The sequence below is a fragment of the Agelaius tricolor genome, unplaced genomic scaffold (assembly GCF_023055355.1).
Source record: "Agelaius tricolor isolate 1412-34295 unplaced genomic scaffold, bAgeTri1.0.p SCAF_8, whole genome shotgun sequence".
Lineage (NCBI taxonomy): Eukaryota > Metazoa > Chordata > Aves > Passeriformes > Icteridae > Agelaius > Agelaius tricolor.
Window position 1 is genome coordinate 20,247,933 of NW_027269268.1, and position 16,161 is coordinate 20,264,093.

At 39.1% G+C, this 16,161-nt stretch overlaps 1 protein-coding gene across 3 annotated transcripts in view; it reads right to left on the reverse strand.

Moving 5' to 3' along the window:
• Positions 1 to 16,161, reverse strand: part of SH3D19 (SH3 domain containing 19) — an 82,231-nt gene that overhangs the window by 8,190 nt on the left and 57,880 nt on the right. For all 3 annotated transcript variants that reach the window (XM_071431869.1, XM_071431870.1, XM_071431871.1), the window contains 7 exons: positions 12,718 to 12,825; positions 9,243 to 9,355; positions 7,025 to 7,083; positions 4,724 to 4,988; positions 3,461 to 3,529; positions 2,026 to 2,098; positions 1,580 to 1,710 (listed from right to left, as the gene is read on the reverse strand). In XM_071431869.1, the coding sequence (XP_071287970.1) occupies positions 1,580 to 1,710; positions 2,026 to 2,098; positions 3,461 to 3,529; positions 4,724 to 4,988; positions 7,025 to 7,083; positions 9,243 to 9,355; positions 12,718 to 12,825 (818 nt within the window). The remainder of the gene's footprint in view (positions 1 to 1,579; positions 1,711 to 2,025; positions 2,099 to 3,460; positions 3,530 to 4,723; positions 4,989 to 7,024; positions 7,084 to 9,242; positions 9,356 to 12,717; positions 12,826 to 16,161) is intronic.

The following is a 16,161-nucleotide window of genomic DNA, read 5'->3' on the forward strand; positions in this document are numbered from 1 at the left end:
CTATGTATTATTGTTAGGTGTCTAGATCCAAACTACTACCCAGCTCAATATTGTAAAACACATTGCAGTGTATTGTATGGAGACCTTGTATCAAGATGAAATCTGACATGAATTAACAGGAGAATTCACTCAAGTAAATTAGCCTCACGTACTGCACTCTTGAGAATTCACTCAAGTAAATTAGCTTCATGTACTGCACTCTTTTTTCTTTTATAAAAAAACCCGAATTCTCAAACAAAAGATTTTTGCCCTCAAAGGATAATCATCTTTTACAACTGAAATAGAAATGCATTTTCCCTAGCTTTTATGAAGTTGTATCTGTCTGTATCAATGCTGAATTTGACCTCAAATACTCACTCCACTGCTTTAACATAAAATCTTTTCTTCATTAGCTATCAGTAGAAGCAAGAGCTTTTAAATGGAACTGTTGGTCTGTGCAGAAGCAGCCAATCAATTTAGCTGACAAATCTGTCTTGTGAAAGTGAATCGAGCATGGTTCCATTACAACTATGAATTTAGTTTTTATTCTTCAGCACTTCTCAGATGTTAAAATTTTTCTCCAATACCATCATTACAAACTAAACAGACACCCTACCCTCTCTGATGTCCACCAAATCCTTGGTATTGGCCATGCAGCAGCAGGACTCACTATGCCAGCTGTGCTGGCCCAGGAAGGGCTGCCACAGACACCTCCTGTCTTTAGTGCCAAGCCATGCACCTTCCCAGCATCCTGGTGTCACTCTGGCATTCCTCCATGTCCACATGGCTGGTGTGGACAGCCCAATGCCCTTCCCACTGTCACAAAACGGACTTCAGTGTCAGACTCAGGCTTGCAATAGGTTTGACCCAGCATTTGACTGCAGGGAACCATACTGTATCCCTTTTAAATGAATTACCATTGGGCTCCAAAAGAACACCTGTCTCTTGCCTTCCACTCACTGTCAAGTGTCACATTGAGGAACAGGATTGCTTTGAGCTGCTCATTTGCAACAACACAATCTCCTGCACTGTGCCAGCACAACCATTTGTGCAGCCACTTAGAAAACCACTTAGGCAAATTGATCCTGTTGGAAAAAACAGTATTCTAGGAAGAAAAAAAAAACCCAAATGGTTTCAAATTGCTACTCTGACCTAGTTCATTACATGACTAAAAAAGTGGTGATTCCAGCAAAGTTCAAGGGATGAGAAAATGACAGAAGATAGGGAACTGCAGGGAGGCACAAAAATCAACCATCTTAATATCCAGTGTTGATTCTGACGTGCAGCTGTCAAAAAATAATCTGCTTTGAGGACCCTGAGAAACTATGCATGTTTCCAAAGAGAGTCTGGTAAGGGAAATGATTTTCTCACTTGGCTTTAAATTGACAGCAAATTATTCCCCATAACACAAGCTGGTTGTGCCAAATCAAGCATCTTTCTAATACCACACAAACAAGTTGATGAGTCTTCTGTGCTGCCAGTGGGATAAGAGATTATCTAAATGCATAATGGAGTTAAACACACAGGATCCTTAGCAAAATAGAACCAGCAAACAAATGCAACAGGATGTTATGTAGCAATGTATACAAAGCCTACATACAACCACTTTAACAAAGTTGGCAGGAAATATCCCTGTGCGATTCCCACATTTTCCTCTGTACCACTCGCTATCAATTTTCTCCAAAAGACAAACAGTGTCTCCAGAATGAAGGTCCAAGTCATCAGCATGCTCTGTAAGACAACATCATTTCAGTTAACAGTACTTGTCACACTCACTGATTTTCTCTGAGTAAAACCTTCTTAACACAAATACTACAGACAAAACCAGAATGAGTTTTAAAAGAGTCTTAATTTTACCTGATAAATTAATTAGCTTTAACTGAAAGACAGACCCATCCACAGCTAAACCCACTGATTTGAGCAACTCTATGTGCAGACCTTGCAGACTGAGCTTCCACACGATTTTTAAGCTCTAATTTCTAAGAAAAGATCCATTTGAAAGTCTTAAGAGTAAAACATGCTTCCAGAATATTCACATTTACTTACCTGCAGGAAAATCGTGCAGGACTACAGCATGTGGTGCACTTGTGTCAGAAACCTTTGGAGGGTGGTTTGAATCCTGACAACAACAAATAAATCCAAGTAGTTTATAAATCATGGAAGATACTAACAGATTCTCTGTTATGTACTCCTGAATTCATTTTCTGACTTTGGACATAGAGTTGTTCTGGTATTGCAGAAGGAAATGGCTATTAGTCTGAATTCTGTATACCTTTTGCCAGTGTAAACAAGAATACATTTCACCAAAATCTTCCTTTGAGCCAGTGAAAGGAAGGGAAGGCATACAACTTTTCCAAGTATAGAAGAAGCCTCAGCTATCTCTGTGGGTCAGAAATCAGCAGCACTGGTAGCAGCAACTCATTGCAAGGGCTGTGGACAAATTCTGCACTGGTGCTTCATATTTGGTGCCACCAGTCACTCTTCCTTGCTCAAGAGAACACCCAACCCAACTCTGCCCCAGCACACTCAGCAGGAACAGCAATATGCCAACAAACATTCCAAGAGGAGAAGGAAGCCACTATGCCTTTGCTTACACTAAGGTAACACTGAGAGGAGCTGATAGTTTTGTTGTGGCATCTTCGTAAAGAGAAATTATATTCAAAATGCTGAGCCACCTTCTCTGTCCCACCCACTAGGAATTTTTAGGCTGTACTGATGGCAATGACAGTGTGTGAATTACATTCAAAGTAATTCACTATGTACAAAAAAAACCCCCAAACAAACCAAAACAAAACAAAAAACAAAACAAAAAACCCCAAAAAACCAACCAACAAACAAACCACCAAAAAACCCACAGAAAACCCCCAAAAAACCCCACCAATAATCCCAAACATAGACAAAGATAAGACCTGAATTACAACAAACAACAACATACTGCATAGAAATCTATTTCAGCTACATAGGCTTTTGATAATAGTCAAAAAGGCTGCTCATTGCTCTAATTTCCATTAGCTATTTAATATTAATAGGGTCATGCCCTAAAACCAAGTCAGGATCTGTAGAAGCAGAGAGAAGAACATAGTTTGAAGTTCGTATGTCAAAGCCAATTTGCTGATGTATCCTGTACAGCACTTCATAAAGTACTCATTTATCTTTTGCTCAATTCTCAGATACTCAGCCAAGGGAGTGATTATTTTCCTATGAGATGGAGGAACTTCACCAGTTTCCTCTCCCTTCTGGCACTCCAAGTAATTACTCTTGCTCTGTTCCATAAGCTGAATATCCCTGTGCTATGAGGCAAATCACCATTATTGGGTTTTGTTTTGGCAGTTGTTTTGTTTTGATTACAGAAACACAAGGATTTAATAAATCACTATTACATGTCTCAGTGTAACCTCTGAAGACTAAAACATTTGATACTTCACTGCAACAGGAGTCTTGTTCATTGAATATTTAAGCCAGCAGGAAAGAAGCACCTTACCTTACAGGACAGCTCTCCAGTGCTCCTGGGAAGACAATCTTCCTTGGCAACTCCATGAGGCACAGGCAGCTTGAAGAGAAACAGAGGCAAATGGAAAAGTTTTTTTCACTTCTAAGCATCTCAGATTTTCACTTCAAGTGATAATAGTCAGATGATGGAACTATTTAAACCACCCACTACAGGTAATTAGGAGTCCAGTGGAAGAGGACAGGTTCCTTTGGAAGGCATTCAGAACAGACCGCTGATGATATGAACTGACACTCTGAAAAACTCAGGGGGTGTCACCCCCTTTAAAAGTGTCTTAGACACTTAACTGGTATCACACTGTACACTACAAGATATTCAGAAAGACTCTGATGCAGAAATATATTCATTTGTCATGGAGGGCACTAGAAAAACACCCTGGGAGGAAATTTTCCATTGACAGTAAAACTTCAGGGCAGGAAATTACTACTGATCGCCTACAGAAAAAAATTCATACACAAAACTCTAAATGCAAAAGTGAAAGATTAAAAAGGTGGCAACAGAAAGTTTCCACTTCATGCTGATGGAATTTTGATGCTGTTCATGCTATGGCTGCATGGCTGCTTTTTTTGACAACAGCACCAGTTCAATCAGCCATCAGCTCTATCACTGACCAGTTTCAAGTTTCTGGGGAAAGACCTTCTTTGTTTTTATTTGCAGTGTTGATCCATTTGTATTTAAAATTCCTTAATAACACATGCAATACCAAAACCATTTTTAGAATGAAAAGGGATGGCATCAATAGCATGAAAAATATAAGATTTGCAATGTTACATTCCTCACACTTTGCAAGCTTGATTAAACAAGGTCAACTACTTTATAAGTTCCAATGCTTCCCCAATTTCCCTAAGCATTTTGATATGTATGGCTGAACCAATATAAAAATGTAATTATTCAGCATAATCTCACTGAAAGAGAATTCAGAACTGGTGACTGGAAAAAGAACCCCCAAGCCCCAAGAGCTATGCATTAAAGATAATATAATTACATATATACACAGAAATACACCACACAGGTCTATACTTTACATGTATTTATTGCTTTCTCCAATATTGCCTCACAGGACTTATTACTATTTATCTACTAGCAATTTCTAGGGAAGATTATGCTGATAGATGCACTTTGAAAGCCACATAATAGTAACCTACTTTAGCAGGTTTAACTACCTTTTTTTCTACTATTTTAACCAGCACTGTTTTATAAAAACAATGTACTCAGACAGAATATCTCAACTCTCACCATGTATTTATTGTAGAGAGGATGACCTGGTTTAGGTCTAGGAGGTAATGCTGGATCTGGATTTTTAAAGACTGCACTTTTTGCTCTCTTGGGTCCCAACCTGAACTTGTTGTTTTTTTTATCAGAAGCGATGTCCGAACTAGATCGCGAAAGAACATCCTTCTGGGAGGAGGTCTTGGCTGCAGAGAATTTTGGTGGAGGTGGCCTTCCAGGAACACTTTTAGGTGGGGGAGGTCGAGCAGGTATAATTTTTCCATCCACAGGCCTAAAAATTGTGCAAACCATCAGAGAAATATACATATTAATAAGCCTGCCACTTCACCCTAGATACAGAGTGTGCAGTAAGGAAACAAGATTTGTGATGACCTGGGCTGTACAGTTTGTAGTGTCTGAAGCTTTCCAGGAATACATGAACTCTTCAGATCCTGACTGGGACCAGATGATCAAGCCCTGAGATAGATCCTTTGACGACCTATTTCCAAGTCTGCTCACCAGCAGCCTGCCAGCTTTCTGGGGAGCCCACTAAATAAGGAGGATTTGTTTCAGCAATCCACCTCCAAAAAGAGCTTTCTTTGTAGCTGCTGCAAGATGAAGTTCTGCTATTGGAGACCTTTTGTGAAAGCTGGTCTTCAGGAATCAACTAGCTCATTCCTTGGGATGTCACTTACCTGAAGTGACTCTGATGAAACTCATGACATATCACACCACTTTGCACACTGCCATCAACAGCAGAATTTACCATTTTTTATGCAACAGATGTCTACCACAGAAAGAAAACACTGGTGAAAACACTCAAGTTCTCTGGCAATGCTAAAGGCCCCACACTCCTATTAGCAGACAAGCAGTTTAGAAACCAAAATCAGAGACTAGCAAGTGACAGAAGTAATATTTACTAGCAATTAATATTAACAGTAATATTCCAAAATTACAGTATCATTTGATTGTTATTGGGATATCTTCAACCAGTTACTGCAAGTTTCTGCTACAACTGTTTTTTTGTTTCATATAATGTAATTCAGCGTAATTATTTGCTCATGTACAATCCTCATGGGTCTGCAAAAATTATCAACCCCAGAAAGTGTGCATTGATGGATCTTTGAAGTATCATTCTAACACATTTTGTGAGTGTCACCCATCACTTGAGAAGATACTAGTGCTCTGCTAATGCTCCTGATAAGAGTTCTCTGTTGCTATTTGAGTATGGAACAATTTTTAAATGTCAAAAAAATTTTTCCACTTCTCTTCATCATCCATCTCTTCCTTTTCTTGGCCTCATCTTAAACTAAACATTTTTAATATTGACAAAAGGGGATATTCCAAGTTAAACTACTTTAAATCTGTAAACAGACCAACTCACACATTTTTAAAGCAACTTAACTAAACAAGAAGACCCTAACAAGCAATTCAGTGAACAATTACTGCTTACTTAAAATAAATTAAAAATCCATTTGAGCAGAAGAGTGAAAGGACAAAATATTTACTGCAGTCCCAGAGACCCTCATAAGAAACAGGAATGTTATGCTAAACTGAATGTGGGGAAGGAACAAGCCAGTAAATGAGGTGTTTCCTTGTGCTGCATCCATGTTCTTTCCTGTTAATTAATCCTTATTATTTTTGATAGACTCATTTCAATAACAGAAAATATTCTCTTGCCCTAACACAACAGAGCAAACTCTTGTGTTTAAACTCACAGATTTAGAATGCAAACACTGAGATACCCACAGTGGGCTAGCTAGTCAATGCCAGATCTCCATCCACTGTGTCTCTGGCACTGATGGACATGGATTAAAGGCTGGTCCAGCAACCTTCGCCCTTGCACACATTCTTTCTTTTTGGCTCACAAGAATAAAAAACCCCCAGGTTATCATTGATCCTGCACCTGCATTTTAGGTCCAAAGTGTATAGACTAGCCAGTGCTTCTGGGAAGCTGCTGGTCCAGCATCTGCCCTTTTCAGGGTGGCATCATCTGCCACCTCCATTCCTTCACCACCCAAATCCCACCACAAGTGCAAGTGCTGTGGGTGAAAAGGTTAAAGATTCAGAAAGGAATGACTGTCAGCAGCCACTGTACATTAGCTGAAAAGTCAAACAGCTGCTCTCCTATAACCTCCCTGCTCATACCATACTGTACAAACAAGTATTAAACAGCTACCAACTTGGTCCTGCCTATTTATTAGTGAGCAGTGTGCCCAGCCAAGACTGTTGAGCTATGGCTGGAGTCAATAGTGTCTACACTGAGACTAACTATGCAAATTAATTTAGAAACAGCACTTTTAAGGGCTTTTGGAGAACCACACTCACCTTGGGGGTAGTAGAGGTTCTAGCTGAGGCACTCCACCTTGTTCTGAGTGATCCAACTCCTACAACCATTCAAAAGAAAAAAGACATTTCTTTAAGCCTAAGGAAAATAAAAATTCCTGTTTAAATGATATAATTCTTATATCAAATTATATCATATGGACATGAAAAACAAGAATTTCTGAAGGTCTGTGAGCAAAGTAGTAAGAATTATGGTGTGATTCTGCAATTTTAAAGTGTTGTTGAATATGGAGAAAAATATGGAGGGCAAATAAGCTGATTTACCACCTGAAACACAGCTTCAATTGTGCATTAAGTATGACCCAGCCCCTCCTTTCCTACTACATGCCAGTAAGGACTTAAGAGCCAATTCCAAGAGAGTCATACAACTGTACAATTACGCTGCCCACAGGGATTTGCTTTATCAACTTGGATTTAACTTTGACACATGGAACACTTTGAACAGGCTTAAAGCAGAAAACATGACATTAATGCAACTCGCACAGGACAGCATCTCTTGCAAACAACATTAGCTCCCATTAAAGAAGGCATCAAAATATGTTTGCTAGAGATCTAACACACAAATCCCAGTGAATCTTGCTTTGGCAGATTAAGGCATCACTCCTCCCAGCTGCCCATGCTGCCCTGCCAGAGATTACCCCCATACAGCAGTCAGAGAGGAGGACATGTGCCATGTCTGAAGGGCTTGGACCACAGCGATGGATTAACAAGTGACCATCCTTACTGCCTCCTGCTGTTCGTTTTCATCCCAGTGCCAGAGAGCTCTGCCAGCTCTGGGGAACAAGCACAGCTGCTTCTGGAACAGCATCATAAACCAGAGTGCTGAATCTGGGTTCAAAAGAGCCCTTTCTGAACCAGTACTTCTAGACAGGTCTGAACAGTCTTGTTTACTTAATTAGCTGCTTGAATATGCCTGAAACTCGAACAATTTCTGTGATTTTTCTCATCTAGAAAACACGCAGATATATTTTGTGATAAAATCTAAGCCTTGATTGAGTTCCCAAATTTCATGTTCTGATTAAATGACCCTATTAGAAAGAAAACAACCTGCCACTTTCAGATGAGTATGTCATCCTCATATCAAAAATTTTCCTCTTCTGTGTGAAAAGGAAGAAATCTGTGCCAACTGCCAATTGTTGCTTATGGGCAACAATTTTTGCTGTTGCCATTTAATCACTTCCACTGACAATACTGGTTTTAGAAGCACAGCTCTTACCTTTCCAAACATAGAATTTCAATGTTCCAGTGGATTCAATACAATCTTTTTTTAGAAGCTGAAGCTTACACGTCTGTCACAATAATCTGGATGACACTGTAAAAGTTTTGGAGTTCCACTGCATAAAATGTCATTTAATGTCTTGTTTCATAAATTATTTTTTTCAGCATTATTCAGAAAAGGTGGAACCTCTCTGCACATCCTTTTCAATGACAATATTTTAATATCCTTTATCTTAATAGCAGAGGTAGCTACAAAGGCATTTGTTGGCAGCATCCATCTTGTAAGGGCTCTTAATTTGATTTGATCTTTTACTGCCTGTGGCTTTCACAAGATTCTCTGCCATTCTTGTCATCAGAAAACTCAATATTTGTAAATTTTACTGTCATTTTCTAGTTTAACTCCCTTTTGAAAATCTGTGTCAAATGTCATTTAGCTACAATGCCTACCATTACTATGTATGTGCCCCAGAGCAAGGAGCAGAGCCTTACTTCCCAAAATAGGTAGTTCTACTCAGCAGAAAGAGCTGGATTCTTTTACATTCTTCTACAGAAAAATTTTCTCTGCCTGCAAATTAGTACAGACACCAAGAGAAATTGTGTGCAAGAAGGTAAAAAATACATTTCTAAAGCACAACACTGACAACATTTCACTATGTAAATCCCACTGGACTTTGAGCCACTTTGCAATGCTTTTGACACTCACTTGCAGAATCATGATTTCAGATGATGAATACAGAAAACTGAAGATAGATATGATCAAAGCTTAGTAAAATCACCAGAGTCTTTTTCAAAAACTGACAGCAGTCTAAATTACCTAATTAATTAGAGAACAGAATTAAAAGAAAAAAGCCGTATATTTTTGAGTAGTTGTTTTCATCTTCTGGTCCTTCCAACAACTTACTTTACCAATGCTTGAGGATCACAAGAGGTCTTTTAACCAAAGCAGACAATGCTGTAATACAGGAAAACAGTTCTAACTTACCCCTTTTTTCACTAGGTCACCACTGCTGAGTTTTCCCACTGTGATATTGGATGTGTTCCCAATAGGCTTTTCAGCAGGAAGTGGAGGAGGGCTATGTGGGTTGTCATTTAAAGCTGTAAAAAACAAACAAAAAATCCCAAATGAAAGTCTAATTAATACCCTCTTCATGTGGATCAACAATAGATAAAGGAATCCACTTTTGTTTGGGACATTTTTTGTGTGAATGCAACTTCCTTCCTCAAAGCTGGAGCAGCCAAAGGGAAGAACCACTTAAAGAGCAGTGAAGCTTTGGAAAAGGGATGCAAGGGGAACATCCTAACTCTGAGGCTGAATTCAGGAGTACTTCCCATGCTGCAAAATGGATCTTCACTTTAATCTAAGGACACCAGCAAGTCATTTCAGAGTTTCAGCTGCAATATTTGGTGATATAATATTAGATGAGTAGAAGAGTTTCTACCCCTTGGAATGTCAGATTCATTACTGGATACCCTGAAACGCCATCACCACATTTCTAAACTGGCTCACTTTTTTTTTTTCAGCTGTCAGCTCCTGGAATATCCTTCAGGCTGGAAAACAGCTGAGGGTTATTTCAAGCAACCCTGAAAGATCAGGAGACTTGGATGGAAGAATCTCGAGAAAGGTAAAGGCAAGAAAATAAATTATTGCCTGCTACAAAATTCAGGATGACAGAAAACAGAGATGGAAGTTGCCAGGTAGTCTTTAAGGAGAAAAGCAAGTTTAGACATGGAAGAGGAAACACTACAGATCTTACTAGGGAAGAGTGATGATGTCCTCATGCTCAATAAAGAATAGAAAACCCTTCTAAATATATGACATTTGTTTTCAGTGTCTCTGCCATTGAAACTTGGGAAGTACTTGGACAGGTTTTACCAGCATATTTACCAAACATTTTGTCTTTATATATTGGAACCATGTAATCTATTTTACAATCTGTTTGTCGAACAAGAAAATTAATTTCATACAAAAAAACACAGACACTTAAGCTATTCTGACTTCCAGTTGAACTTGGAGTTACATTAAAATATGTGTAGACAGCCTGGACATTAATAGACTAATGACAAAAAAAAAAGGAGGAGAGATGCTATTCAAAACAAAACAGTTGCTCATTTTACGAAAATTACTCTCAACGAAGAAACAACACATAGAAAAGAGCAGTGTTGTTTATTTTCAACACTTTTGTGGCATTACTGTTATGTAAAACACTGCTGTGATGTTTAAAAATGGGTCAGTTCAGTTCAATGGATCAGTTCAATTCTTAGGAGAAGCTCACAGTTACAGTGACCAGGCACGGGGCAGTTGGCAGTGACCAGGCACGGCGAAAAAAAGTTCATCACTTTTCTAAGGTACTACAGTGGATGAAAAGTAAAACCAATACCTGGCAGTAATTCCAAAAGAAATCTTTTTTTATCATGTCTTACTGATAAAAAAGCATAAAATATTTATTTACCAATTCCAATCCTGCTATATACACGGATAGCCAAATTTCCTCTCCCTTACTCATTTTAAGGTCAGAATTAAAGGAACTAGAAGAACAAAAAAAAAATCCCCAAGAACTAGAAGGCAGATGTTATTTTCAGTGATTTCTAAGTGTAATAACTGCAGTGGAACTTTAATGTTTCCTTTCTAACCACATCTCAACAAAAATGCTAGTCCTAATTGAAAACTTCACTGGAGATCAAATTCTTAAGCAGCTCTGTCCCCTTTTTGGTAGTGCTGGGTGGGCTGGTTTTGGAGGGTTTTAAAAATTTGTGTTATTTTGTTTTGTTTGTTATTGGGGCTTTTCAGTTTCTCCTGGTTCCTGACAGAATTTATCTCCTCAATAAACAAGATGGCACAAGACTCGCCTGTACTGAGATTATGTGGCCCCTTTACAATGTAAACTCTACTGTATCAATTTTTACTTTGGCCCAGTTGTACTGCTCTCCTCTTTAAACTTTTAACAGGTTACATTTCTGCAGCAGCTCCTGTTTGACAAAAGGCTACTCTGCTTTCTTGGAATATGCTTCTGTTCCCTCTATCCCATTAATCTTCCAACCACTGATTCCCATAAGGCAGCCAGTCCTTCACAACCTCCTGCTGTTTGTAGCTAAATACAGGACCGGCAGCCCTTTGTGGAAATTTCAATTACCACTAGAGAGCAGCAAGAGCCCAGTTATCTACAAGTTCAAAAGGGTATCCATCTCGGAAAAAAAAAGGAAAAAGAAAAAAAAGTCAGGTAGTTGGTTGGCTTTTTGTTTAACTTTAGTTTTAATTGTAATTAAAATTTCCTTTATAGAGAAGAATTATGTCATAGTTCCTTTTCAGTAGGTCATAAACATATTCTTCCAACTGAAAAAACTTTTCTTTTTAATCAGGTACTAACAGAAAGATTTTTCCTCACAGCTTTATCTCCAGTCTTCTCTGCATTTTTAATAATTTCCACTGCATTTCTTACACATGCAGGGGAAAAGAAAATTGAGTATTTTAACAGTGGGTTGATGACGGGGGAGATGGGAAATAATGAGTGAAACTACTATGAGAAATACCACCTGGCCATACAGTTTCCACAAGTTGACTGTACACCTACTAAATGTGGCAAAGCATGATTTTGAAACATGAGTTTTAAGAGCTATCTTTTGACATTTTTCCCTAAGCTCTGAGGATCAAAGATAAAGCCAAACAGAATTCTGCAAGTACACACTCCAGCATACAAAGACCAACACAAAGACCTTGTGGCTCATTGATAAATTTCCACTCTGAGATGCTGTCAGTGTCATTTGTAAAGCTGTAAAAGATTAGAGGTGGCAGGCTTTAGGAATGCAGTGACTCTCAGAAAACTACAGTCAGGACCCTGACGCAAAATTGAACACATAAGGTTTTTGCATCCCTATTCTCACATGCCTTTTTTTATTCCTTTAAACTGCTACCTAAACATTCTTGCTTAAATGGCCACAGATTTCAAAACTAGCAAGGATCAAAGGAACTTTTTGATTTAAATGATGAAAACTATGCTAAACATCCCAACCAAGTTGTATTTGAAGGAAAGTTTAATGCACCAATGTTTTTCTTTTGACAAGGAAGCTTGGGAGCAGCACTAAAGGTCAGTTAGGCCAAAGGTTCAGCTCTCGTAGCAGACAAAACAAGGTTGCTTCTGCTGCAAGGGTCTCCTCCAAGTCTTCCTTTCCAGCCTGTAGATCTGCCCCTTACATACAGTTTCACCTCTGATATGCATTAGCTCCATCAGGTTTGAGACATCAAACTCCAGGGAGGGAGCCCAGTGAGGCAGGAGGAAGAGTGGAACACTCATTTACCTCTGCCTCCCACCACAGCCCTCAGGGCTGGCTCCTCTGACTTGTCAAACCATGCCATGGAATTCCTCTGGCAGCTGCTATTAGCTACTAAACAGCAAATCACTTAAGCCCCAGTTGAAATGGTTTTCTAACACATTTCTCAGACATTTGGGAGAAGAACTCACATTTCCCGGGTTTAGCTGGGATTCGGATTACAGTGGGTTTCCGAGCCAAAGCTGGCTGAGCCGTCTGCTCCTTGGCAGGTTCACTTTTGGTAAGGAACTGAAACGGATCTAAAAGGAGAAAAAAAACCCCAGCATCTTTAATACTTATTTGTTGAACACAAATCTTACCAAATATTGCTTTCATTATTAAGGGTATTTAAATTTTACACTCAATACAGTAATAAAAATAGATAGATCAGGCTGATGCAACTAGCACAGCCAGCTCTTTGTAAGTAACAGCTCTTCTTTGTACATCTGCTTTCATAGCTGACTTAACATAAACATGCTCCAGATACCTTCTGGAATTATATGAGCCACTGAACAAGTGGAACTGCATTGCTTGGTAAAAGGGACCTGAAATCAGAATGGCTTTAGGGAAATGTTTACAAAGCACCTGATCTAATGCACTGACATAGATGTGAAAACATTCACTGAAAAGTTTTAATCAATGCAATCTTGTCAAAGCTAAACCATCAGCACTGCAGCAGATAAAATACCTACTGAAAACATACAACATTTAACTACTACTGATTACAATACGTCCTTGCTGTAGAACAACTCATTCTTCTGAAGATTCTGCATAATTTTGTTGGTTATAAACCAGTTCCCATGGTGGTTCACACCAAGGAGAGTTGTGCCTGAGCTCTGCCCCTGCCTGTATCACTCATTCCTCTACAAGCCTGCCCAAGCATTCCACTGGTAAGACAGGAGCAATGTTTCTCATGCTTCATTACCTTAAACACTGGTCTCTTATTAACAGGCATAGGAACATAGGTGCATGTAGAAGGCAGCTCTAAAAATACTAGTACATAAATAAAGACCAAATTACTGTGTTCTTTCTCAAGTAGACCTTCATGTCAAAGAGCAATACTTCTTTCTTCTTAACAACTGCTACTTATTTGTCTGACATTATCAAATTCTGCAGTAAAATGGCAATGCTTAACAGTATCATAAAAGTGTAGAGTAGAAACTGGAGAAGGACTCTAGGTGATAAATCTGACACATATTCATAGCCACAACAATCGAGTCTGATCTCTTCTGCTGGCCTTTTTAGATGTGTAGCTCAATGAAATGTTATTTATGGAGTGTCATAGTCCAAGAGAAGAAAGATGCAGGGCGTCTCTTTGAATTCATCATGACTTTAATAAAAGCATACCCTTTCCCAAAACTACTGCCATACTTCCTGATAAAGTTGGAAAAATTTGTGTTTGATAAAATTTTATCTTCAACACTTAGAAAAAACTGTTATGTCATATGAAGTCATGATTTCTTATGGAAAATTTTGAACAATACAATCCAATCTGAGCAAGACACTACATATCTGTGCCTGGCAATTCGCATAAGATTTAAGAAAGTCCAGAAATGCAATATTTATTTAAGAACAACCTCATGCCCTCCCACATGCACACCACTCATGGTGAGCTGGCCACAGCTCCCCCTTGCCAGTGCATCTGCCATCAGCCCCCCTGGCAGTGCCCCCAGCTCCTGCTGCCAGTGTGCAGCTGTCACAACAGCAGGGACAACATGCCACAGGGCCCATGCATGCCACATCACCCTGCTCAGATGTCCACCTCCCACCAGCCCCTTGCTTAGGGCTTTCTTCACAGGCAGATCCAGCCCGTATGGCTGTGCTGTGTGGATTTGTGCCACGGCCTCTCTTAAAGCCAACCTGCCTACAGGTTCCCCAGAAACCCACCCGGCTGCCTTCAGATCTCATTTTAATCAGGAATCAAGCAAATCAATTCCTTCTGTCAGGATGCTTGTACAAAAGCTGGGACTGTACACTCCAGGTACAAAGGATCATGGCGGGTCATCAATTTGTCTACAGGCTACAGTTAAAAATAAATTCTGTTACCATATAGACAAAAGATGGCTCCATCACACTGTGCCCAAAGATTTCCACTGCACCTGGAAATTAGGTATGGGCAACCCATAATGCTTTAGAATGTAAGGGTGAAACAACATTTTGTTCAAGTTATGGATTGGCACATGAGGGTAGAGGGTTTGGGTCTCTTCACTGAAAACTGCATCCCAGCAAGAGTTTTTGTAGAGGACTTGAAAACATAGACCACAAGTGGGGTAGAAGCATTCTGGAAGTACAGTCATTACAAGGAATCAAAATCCCACCACTGGAGCAAGCCTGCAATATTCTTTTACTATTTTAAATCTCCATCTGCTAGCTACAATGCTAACATTTGAATCACATTAAAAAAATCCTGAAGATTTATCAAATCTTGCTGGTGTTTAGAGTGACTTTAAGTGCAGCTGAAAAAAACCCCAAACCCTGAAATTGGGCTTTGTTCTCTTTCAGTTATCTGGCAACTCTACATCAGACTTGGGGAGTGACCCTGGGGAGGCAGCAAGGCCTCAAAACTGCATTTGCCTAAAGGGAAGCTGGAGACATGGGATGAGCAGAGGAAAGGTGAGCAGGGCTAAGTCATGGGCTCCTTGACACAGCATGACCATAAGGAACACTCTGGCACACAGAGCACCTCTCAGGGTAAGGTTCTGCAAAGGTGAAGGAAGTTCTGCATGAAAAACAAGGAAACAATTTTCCAAAGCCTCCATCTCATGAAAATATAGACACTGAGAGACCAAGTGGAAATGCTCCAAATATCTCAAACAATCAAAGTTCTGTAAATTTAAAGATTTAAAATTGTAAAAAATTGCTGTTTGTCAGCAGTTAATCACTGCATGCATAGAAAGTTTTCTTGACCATTCAGCAGTTGGCAGAGGTCTCTACATCAATACATCTGACAATTTTTAAGTCTGAGAAAAGCAATTTCTAAGGCTGAGAAAACCATTTGATGAACATTAGTTTTCCACTCATTATCTTATGTTCAATTATACTGTTGTCACCTCATAATTAGTTTAAAACTCATTACCTTGTTTGTGTTATTCCATTCCCCAGTGCTGGGCTTGCAGCAGAAATTGGCTGAGAAAATGACTGTGCTGCTTTGTGCAATGGGACTGACAACATATCAAATTTTTATGTTGTTTAACAACAATTGGGCATCATTTGAGCATAATTCATGGAGGTGTGAAAACAGAATTGTTAATGTACTCATTTAAAGCTTCTCAGCTCAAGGAAATTAATCTGCAAGTAATTTTTCATAAGACATATCAACAGACTTCTACTGATTTTTTTATTAAAGTTTTACAACAGTGCTTAAAATCTGTGGCTTCCTTAGTCTCATTTTTCTAGAGCTTCTGTTTCAAAGGGTTATGTGATAACATGTATTACTGTGCCTGTTGGAAGGAAAGACAAATGCAAGCTGTGTATTCTAATAAACCATACATAATCTCCTTTCTTTTAATTTTGGAGAAACCATCTTTTACCTCCCATTCATATACACCACCCTTGTTTAAAATGAAAAATGACGTTACAGAAGAAGCAGTAGATCT